Here is a 10,428-nt window from a genome sequence, read left to right as displayed (position 1 = left end):
AAGGTCCCATGAAAAGTATTTGCCAACTTCTCAAATAATTTTCTGACTTTATTGAGTCAACACTGACCTTAACTGAGGTGAGGGAGCACTGCACTTCTTTATCTGTTGTCTTCTGTTGCTTTGTGGGCCCCTGGGTGAGTCGTTGCTGTGCTCTTGGGATCATTTTTGGATGATCGTGAAGTGGTTCACTCTTCTGAGTTGTGTGCAGGCAGCATGGTATTGGTTCCCACTAAGTGACTGTGTGAATGTAGATGTGGATGGTTGTTTGTCTCTGTGGGTCCTGCGATTGACTGGCGACCCGTTCAGGGAGTAGTCCGTCTTTTGCCCGAAGTCAGCTTGAATAGGCTCCTGTTCAGGATAAGTGGTTTTGAAAATGGATTGATGGATCAAAATGTGCGTGACTCTTGTGCGCCAAGCCGCCAACATTGATGTATTCGTCATTTGCAAGCAGCATCTTGTTGGGCGGGTGTGGGCCACTGCGGCATGACAAAAGCTCCTGGTGTGGACAAAAATAAATAAATAAATAATAATAACCAAAGGAATCACATAAATGGTGATTGCATTTACTATGGGGAAAATATTCAAAGCCATTATAAAAAGTTAGCTGCCCCTTTGTCAAATCATAAATTACTGTAACTGTGGCAAGTCACTTTGTTTTCTTCCCCCCCACACACGATTACCTCCACACCGGTTCAAGCAAGAAATAACTTAAATATAAACTAAATCTGCAACATGTTGATACCCAAAGTCTCATCCGCTAGGTGTACATTTTTGCTAAGAAGGGTCGTCACTATGGTTAACCTGCACTGACGAAGCTAAATTCAATTAGGAAACAATATCAATATGCAGTACAATCATTTCAGCCTTCAATACTGTAGCACGAAGGATCAAATATTGTATGTCAGGTGACCAATCATAGGCGTAACCTTATGTGACGACAGGCCGACTAGAAGTCACGTGATCGAAGGACCCGTGCTGTTGCCGTAAAAAAAAGATGGCGTCAGTTTCGGAAATGTACGATGTAGGCTGGGAAGGTAAGGCAAAGCAAAATTGTCATTATTTGGTAATATAGAGGTTTGTGGTGTTCTTAGTGCGAAACGGTCGTTGAGATTATGGTCTCAAGTGACATCGTACCAATGTGGGAAGTAGTTCGCCGCTCACTTTAGCGTCGTAATCCTTTTAAACGATGTATTCATTGTAAACAGCTGTCAGTTTTACTTGAATATTTATATGATTGATCGTTACATTCATGTCAAAGATACATGTAAAAGATGAAATGAGTTCAGTCGTGTGCAACGTATGATTTTGGCACGTCAGTCTTTAAGAGATTGTTTGTGCTATCTTTAGCCATAGCTGCAGGTTAGTGAACGTTAGCCATGAATACAAATCACTTTTTTTGTCATATAATGATAATCGTGTGAATGTAATGTCAATGTTAACGTGACGAAGATTCCCAGTTAAAATATAGAGCAGTACCGTTTCGCAAACTATTATCGTTTGAAAAGCTTGATCGCCTGTGTCTCCGTTTTACTACTTGAATTTTGCATGTCTCATGCATATTAGTTTCCCCAATACAGTATACGTCGCTCATTCGAATTGTTCGATTCATTTTGTGTGTACAGAAATGCGTGACAAGTTGCGCAAATGGAGAGAGGATAACTGCAGAAACAGTGAACAAATAGTGGACGTTGGTGAAGAGCTCATCGGTGAACATTCAGCTAAACTGGGGGATGACAGTAAGTGCCCCGTTTTAAACTAATTGCGTTTTGGAAGTAGACTAGCGCAATAGGGTAAATCCTCATCATTTCGATTCAGTTGTGCATTGCAATATGAACACTGACTTAAAGAACGTGAATGAAGGAGATACATACACCTACAAGTATGTGTCAGTTGGGGTCATATAATTAAGCAGCTATTGATAACTGCACTATTTCCACAAAATGTGGCTTCTGCCCTGATAAGTCAAAGTGGCCTCTACTCTTAGTCGCATGCAACATCCACTTGCTTCCCTCCAAATGGGCACACGATTTTTCCCCTCAGGGAAAAATAATACGGGATAATGAATTGCTTTTCGTGTCACCACATTTCTAAATGGTACAGTTTGGTTCTGCTTCAGTCCATCTGATCTGGCAGGTCCATCCATCAAAACGTGACTGCGAAGACGCAAGCCGGGTATTAACTGTGGTTATACCTCAAATTGCACAGCATAATTGATATGAACTATTTTAACACACACTTGCACACACATATACCGTGGAACCTTGAGTTATGAAGGAAACATTTTACCAACCTTTCAAGTTACGCACAACCTTTTGAAGAACATATGGTAAGTATATGTTTTGTTATGCGAACCGTCTCAGCATGGATGAGTTCTTGCTTCTCGCCCTATTTAGCCATCATTGGCTCAGTGCGAAACTCACTGTGAAAGTTGTTTTTTTTTTTTTTCAGAATTAGACTGAATTTAACTCTCAACTGGTTAAAAGATTTCATGACCCATTGCCTACCCTGCTTGTACACCACCCAAACAATCTCCAAGTCACATAAATCCATTGCACTCTTATCAAAGCTTATGACGTTTTCACAGTCTTACCCCTCTCTTGGTGGAAAGTTGACAATCAATGAGATATTCCATAATAGCAGTGGGGCACGTCTTATAAGGTGTCAAAACAATTGTTTGGCATAGCTCTCTGATCGGGCGGATCCCCTTCCTGATGCATCCCACTCATTTTAACACAGGTGGTGGCTTGGAATTTGGATACAGCCTATCCATTAAGAATTTAGCAATCATGACATGGACATTTAAACCCAATTCCACTGGAGTTGGGACGTCGTCCTAAACATAATTAAAAACAGAATACAATGTTTTGCACATCATCCATCCATCCATCCATTTTCCAATCCGATTTTCCTCACGGTAGTCGCGGGCATGCTGGAGCCTATCCAAGCCGACATTGGGCAGTAGGCAAGGTACACCCTGAACCAGTCAATCACCGGCACATAAAGACGAACAACCATTCACACCCACAGTCACTCCTTGGGACAATTTAGAGTGTTCTATCGTGCATGTATTTGGAATATGGGAGGAAACCGGAGTACATGGAGAAAACCCACGCACGCACATGGGGAGGACATGCAAACTCCACATAGGAAGGCCGGAGCCAAAATCGAATGCTGCACTTCTGCACTGTGAGGCCAACGTCCTTACCAGTCGTTCACCGTGCCACCCCGTTTTGCAAATCATGTCCAACCTATATTTAATAGAATACACTTCAAACATCCAAAGATTTGCAAAGCATCATTTTCTGTTTTCATTTATGTTTAAGACAATGTCCCAAATTAATTGTTTTTGGGTTTGTGTGTAATAACATTGACTGTCAGTCGGCTCTCACGGCTGAAGGCAGAGGGCAGCCAACTTGACAACCTCTGTAAATGTTTTCGCTGTTATGTAGCTATTTTCTAATGCTGATTGCTAAAGAAAGGAAAAATTTTAAAAACAAACTTGTTCAGCTGAAAGAAAAGCATCTCATCTTTCTTTTGGTAGGCTGCGTGTTTATATCGCAATAGAAAACAATAATTTGTGGGCCTTGCAAAGCAGTCAAAATCCAGTAAAACGGCTGGGGTCTGCTCCAGTGAAAATGGGTGGGATAATAATTGATTCCAAAAACATTTGTTTGTGACACCCCTAATCAAAATGCCTTGTTTTTTTTTTTTTTAATGAATCATCTTAAATTATAGTTGAAAGAATACAGTTTATTTCTGACTGACTGTTTTACTTCAAAGTCGTTGTCGTAGTACATCTAGTACTTGTGCGTCTAACTGTTAAATGTGGGGAAACAGTTTTTCAAAGATGCTTGTAATCTCTCGATTTCCATCAAATAAGTATGTACAGGTTAAAATATATGAAGCACTTGTGTTTGGCAGTCCCATTTATTTATTTATTTATTTATTTATTTGTTTGTTTGTTTGTTTGTTTTTGTAAACTACACAATTCACTTAATTAAAACATTGTCATGTTGCACCAAGTGGGAAGCTTGTTAGAGTTTTAACACAGAATCTTTTGTTCGACCTTCTTCTGTCCAGTATGGATTATTTATGAGCAGGTGATGATTGCAGCGTTGGACTGCAGCCGGGATGACTTGGCTCTGGTAAGATTTTATGATATCCCTTACATAACCAAGCAAGTCCAAAGCGCTCATTATTCACATTACAGCAATTCCTACTTGCAGCATCATTTTTGCCAAATGTGTAAATGCAGTTTTTATTTGGCCAAATGGTATTACACTAAAAAGCTTATTCAAATAAATGTATCGAGATCATAAACTGGGAATTAAGCTATTTGACATATAACGAAATTATTTTAGAAAGCATTGGTGTGTTTTTTTTTGCAAAATGTGGACATTGAACCAATTTATTTTTAGTGAACAAACTAACTTGCAGATAACTCATTTAGGACAACCTTCTGCTGCTTTTGTAACTTTACAGAACAATGTTTTTTTTTTCCCCTGTAGTTTAAGGTGTACAAGAAATATGCTCTTGTATAATTTCCTGACTGCCTTGTTTTTGTTTTTATGTCATGATACAGCTCGTTTAATTAAAATGAATAAAATAAAAATGGCCATCCTGCTGAAACCCTGTTATGATTTTTACAGATTAAGCAAACAGTTACAAGGAACAGCAACCTCACCCCAGTGGGCAGCCTGGTTAAAAAATAAATCCCAATATATATTTTGAGTGGTTTGGCTTGTACAGTGCCTTATGAAAGCAAAATAGGTCAAAATCTCAAAATTGCACTTTTTTTTTCTTTCGTGCGCATGAATGGAGCATAAAATAGTTTAGTAGATACAGCCAACTATAATTGGTGTCTCTTGTCTGCCCACATCCTTGCAGACCTGTCTACAGGAACTGAGGAAGCAGTTTCCAGATAGCCACAGAGTGAAGCGATTATCGGGCATGAGGCTGGAAGCTTTGGAAAGGTAAGCGTGGAGCACCAAAATCTGGAGCGGGGAAGGGGTGGAAAACATCACTTTTTTTTTTCTTTTTTTTAATTGTACTTCAGGAGGCTTGAAATCAGAAACCGTTTACAGAATTTGAAACAATAGTCTGAGTCTGTATATGTTCAAAAAGGTTTGAGGCTTGGGTGTATTTATGTTGGATCACTCAGCATTCATTTACTGAATTGGGTAACGTGGAGAAAGCTTTGACTTTGGATTGCCCTGTATAGCCCTTGAGTTGGACTTCGGGATTCCCGGGAAGGAAGTGGTTAGATCCCACTGTTATTCTCGGGGTCCCTCAATTTCTGTTTTCGTCTTTCCCATCCGATTTTGGTGCTGGTACAAATGAGTATGTCTTGGCCCAGTAAGTGTTTACGTCACCTCACGTGTTTCCCCTTCTCTCAGCGGTTTATTTTATTTACAAAATTTAAAAGAAATTATACTTCAGTCTTTTGTCAGATGGAGTAACCTGAACACCATAGTTAATTGGTAGAAAAATGGTACACTTAAAGAAAGCTTCTAACAATAATTCCAAAACACCCCTCCAACCCACCAAATCAGCGGCTTGCATCCTTGTGCCATCTGAAATCTTCCAAAGTGTGGCTGAGTAATAAAGTGAGTGTGACAGAGGCAGCCATTCCGGACCTGTGGCTGTTCAGTGCTAATGGAAACCAGAGTTACCTCTGTCTGCTGTAGTATGTGCGCTAGGACACGATCTGATCACTGACTGCTTCCTGCCTTTAACAGCAAGTGTTTGATTTGAAAACATCATTCATGCGGTCATGATGTGTCTGAGGGAATACGATCGGTATAGTACACATGTACTGAACATGCACACATCTTGTTTCTTTTCTGTTTTTCACTTAAGTATAATTTGATATTTAAAACCCATAAACTTTGCTCTGAAGCAATCATTTTGACTTCGGCCACCGGTTTTGGGTGCCCAAGTTCACATGTAGTGTGGTGTTATTGGTCAAGACAAAGACAACCAAATCAACAACTTGGCTGCAGATGGAAGCACATTTTATGTAGCAATATGATCTTGTTTAAAGGTGAGTCAAACTGGATACAATCAAACAAACAGAAAATTCGAAACAGAAGGCTTTGTTTGGATGGAATTCATGACTCATTGTGAAATGATACAAGACTTGTAAGGTTGGCTGTTCACCCATAACCTACACTTAGATGTGTTTATTTCATCCTTAAGATCACGCCACTGATTACTGAATAGCCTTACTGTAATCATAGAAACATGCACGCTGTATACAGAAACTTGATTCTCTGAATTTCCCCACCACCTAATTTTACCAAATTGGAAATGGATTGCATGAAAACTGAGATTTTCCTTTCTCTCTTTCTGAAGGTATGATGAGGCCAACAAGCACTATGATGCGATTCTTCAAGACGACCCTACAAATACGGTAAGACGGTGATTCCCAACCAGGGTGCCGTGGCAACTTCATGTACCATGAGCGAGCATCAGTGGTGGTGCGGGAAATTTGGGAAATTATCCAGTTTCACTTAATTTGTCCGAAAATTATTTAATGACATATGTCTTTCATCATCTATCTATGCCAGCGACATACAGTAACAGCTAGAACAATTACATGCGCTTCTGATAGATGGCAAAAGGTACAAGAAATCTCAATCTGTTGTCGTTTTTCTAACAGTATAAGTTAATACGTCATCCAAATATAATAGCATTGTGCTCAATTAAACAACAAGTAGTCATACTTATTGTGACATTTTTGTTGGGTAGGTTATGACATTTTGCCTAAAAGATTGGGACTCAATGCGGTATAAAACTAGAATTTTTGTATGTATTACTTTTAAGTACTGTACTGTATTGCTGAGCAATATGGGAAAAATAATCTATCACAAGATAGGCCATTTGATATCACGACAAGGATGTAACAATATATATTCAGTTATAAAAATTACACAACATACTAGTAATGGGAAAATTAAGCTTCAAATTTACAGTTGTATTTTTTACTTCTCTTGATGATGCCGTTGGTTTAAATAAAAGGGTTCAACACAAAGCAAGTTAGTGTAATTTTAGGCCAATGTTGAAAAGAGTTTCATCTAGTGGAATCAACAACTGGTAAACGAAGCAAAGTTGAAGCTTCATTTAGGCATTCCTACAGCACACTATGACGACTAAACTTTTCTCAGTTTATTTTGAAGTGATATTAAACAGGTATGTGTCAAATGAGAAATGCACCTACTAATCCCACTTTTGCATCAAATGTAAAAAGCAAAGTAGCCCACATACTTTTGCACAAATTAAGCTCTTTGTCTAAATAAGAGGCATAAAAAAATTATTTCTAGAAATTGATGAAAAAATAATATAAAGATGATGACTACTCTAATGTACCAGTCGGTACTTTTGAGAACATTTATTGTGCAGGTCTAAAAAGTCAAAACTCGAGACTGTATTGTGAAAACAGTCAATTTACTAATTGCATCCATTTTCAACATTAATAGACTTCGATTCTTCAAAGCCACTCCTCCCGGTGACGTCCGGGACGCTGTAACAATCATTTCCCGTTTAGCTGTGTGTAGCACTAATTTGTATGCTTTTCTCTGCTATTTTTGCTTTAACGTGGTATCAGCAAGACCTCTGTGAAGTGTACCCCGTCAACCAAACACTTAATTCGGTCTTTCACAGTGAGTAACATTAGCACGTAGCATGGCTTCTCTTTCCTTCCCTCTGATGATTACTCGTTGTATCTTTTTACGAGGATGATACTTGGAAGAACGTTTGTTGATTTGCTTTCATGGAAGCAAGTTGATGGTGGCTGTGATTCCTGAGTTAGGAAAGTAGTCGTCAAAGCTGTTTGCCAGACTACCGGGCTGCAGGTGACATAAGCAGCCCAACGAACCTTTTTGGAACACTGACTGTAATCACAGCAAAATGTGGTTCTACAAAATATTAACTTGGTGAGGGGTGAATAATTTTGCACGCACCACGTTTAAAAATGTTATTTCTACAAAAAAAAAAAAAAAAAAGAATAAATCTAATTTTATGTCTTTGTTTGAAGCCTGAAATGTGGCAAAATATTCAAGGGGACCGAATCCTCTCACACACGACTGTTGTTAGTCTGAGAAAAGAGCAGAGCTTTTGATGATGACCTTTGAGGTTCAAGTGATGAGAGCCAAGGTGAATTTGAAAAGGGTGGGTTTGACAAATGGCTGAATATGAGACACGTTCTACATTTTGCAAGTATTATTTTCACCTATTTCATTTAGATTTGACACACAACTTAGAACATAACACCAAGTAGTTGAACCCATCCATTTCTTCATTGTTACAAACGTTTTGTAACCTGAGACGGATGGCTGACTTGTTGCCAAGGTTTGTCTGATTTCATTTAGTAGATAATGACAATTATTTTAATAAGAATGCTAAATCCCAATGAACAATAATAATTATATATATTTGCTGTTTAAATTAAACAATAAATTGAATACATTTCAAAATTGGAATGAGAATTTAATTAAAAGTTATTTAAAATAATGATTCCCCCTATTTATCTAACATGTTAATAACCAAAATAGTACCTGAGTCATCATTTGTCAATTTGAAGCAATTCCCTGCTTTTGAATAATGAAGGAATAGAAAGTAAAAATTTAGAATCTCATAATTCATCGATCCATTTTCTGATCCGCTTTATCCTCACAAGGGGCATGCTGGAGCCTACCCCAGCTGTCTTCGGGCAGTAGGCGGAAACACCCTGACCTCATTTTAGCCAATCGAAGGGCACACATACGAAAAACCATCCGTACTCACACTCACACCTAGGGACAATTTAGAGTGTTCAGTCAGCCTGCCATGCACGTTTTTGGAATGTGGGCGGAAACCGGAGTACCCGGAGAAAACCCACGAAGGCATTAGGTGAACATGCAAACTCCACACAGGAAGCCCGGAATCGAACACTACACCTCTGCACTGTGACGCCGACGTGCTAACCAGTCGACCACTGTGCCGCCTTGGATCTCATTATAATCGTTTAATTTTAAACAAAGCAACAGCTTAATCATTAATAAAAATCTGTAATAAGCCCTAAAATTTTAAATTACACCCAGTATAGCCATTCACACTCATGGATGATCTGTATTCACAGCTCAACCCCGATCAGAACACCCATGTCATTTATTCAACCATCTTGGGGCAAGGATTATCGCAAGCAATATCTCCTGCAGGTTCAGGAGTCAGCTGGGGATGGGCCTAAGAAATGATGGAAAATTGGTAACCACAAGGAAGACTTGCAACGCATGCCAGCATGCAAAGCAGAGATTGGAAAGTGAGCTATTGTAATTACATGCTGTGGAGTAGATGTGGTACCCATTAACCAAAATTGTTGAATCAACAAAAATTGCTCAAGGTTTTTTGTTTCTTTTTACCAAGACGGTATCCAATTTTTTTTCAAATTCTTCTCCATTCTGTTGCTTGTCATTGATGTTGCTATCATGACAACCCTACCCGGGTTGTCATGACAGCAACATTTTGACTTCGATACATATCTTCATAAAATACCTCAACACCGGTACAGACAGACAGACAGACAGACAGACAGACAGACAGACAGACAGACAGACAGACACAGAGAGAGAGAGAGAGAGAGAGAGAGAGAGAGAGAGAGAGAGAGAGAGAGAGAGAGAGAGAGAGAGAGCTTGATAGTAACCGTTTCACTGGTGTGACCAACTGAAAAACACAGAATCGGTCACACCCTTTTTGGGGGCAGATATTTGACCTTATTTGCTGACGTGTAGTCGTCTCATTTCACATTCCATAGTTTTGTATGATATAAAGATTGACAGTGACTGAAGCTATATTTACAAAATATTTTACTGTAGCAACAACTTTTTTGCAGCAAGCAACGGCTGATAAAACAGGTCAGTTATTTTATCTAACCTAAAAAGAAGACAAAAACGGAAACAGTGCCATGGTCAAAATTCTAATCCTCAGTAAAAAACAGTGAAATTATAGTTTGTAACTGAACAATTTAACATTTCGTATTTGTGTTCACCAAAACAGTATAAAAATACAAATTAAAATTCTTTCAATTACTAAAAAATAATTTTGAACATTTTTAAGCACTCGAGAACACTTGAACGTGAAAAAAGAATTACACACGACTAATATTTTCATTTTTATACAGAACTTCAGGACTCGAGGCACCAAATTATTTCTTTTATTACCGTATTTTCTACACTAAAAGGCGCACAGGATTATGAGGCGCACCTTCAATGAATGGCCTATTTTGTAATTTTTTTTTCATATATTGGACTATACGCATTATAAGACACAATCTACAATGCATCCACTAGATGGCGCTACGCTCAAGGAAATGCCAACAGAACACTATGCCACACTACACCCTGATTTACATAGCGATGGTCAGATGTCAGTGAAATTTATTTAACTCATTCA

At 38.7% G+C, this 10,428-nt stretch overlaps 1 protein-coding gene across 1 annotated transcript in view; it reads left to right on the top strand.

The window, feature by feature from the left end:
* Nucleotides 1–935: 935 nt before the first annotated feature.
* The window catches only part of emc2 (ER membrane protein complex subunit 2), a 40,958-nt gene continuing 31,465 nt past the window's right edge, over nt 936–10,428 (top strand). Inside the window, exons 1-5 of the mRNA XM_019893077.1 lie at nt 936–1,034; nt 1,623–1,736; nt 4,081–4,145; nt 4,888–4,973; nt 6,355–6,412. Coding sequence (XP_019748636.1) covers nt 995–1,034; nt 1,623–1,736; nt 4,081–4,145; nt 4,888–4,973; nt 6,355–6,412 — 363 coding nt within the window. The 5' untranslated portion in view covers nt 936–994. The remainder of the gene's footprint in view (nt 1,035–1,622; nt 1,737–4,080; nt 4,146–4,887; nt 4,974–6,354; nt 6,413–10,428) is intronic.

This window comes from Hippocampus comes, unplaced genomic scaffold (genome assembly GCF_001891065.2).
Source record: "Hippocampus comes isolate QL1 unplaced genomic scaffold, H_comes_QL1_v1.1 scaffold94, whole genome shotgun sequence".
NCBI lineage: Eukaryota > Metazoa > Chordata > Actinopteri > Syngnathiformes > Syngnathidae > Hippocampus > Hippocampus comes.
This window is presented reverse-complemented; position numbering and strand designations above follow the sequence as displayed.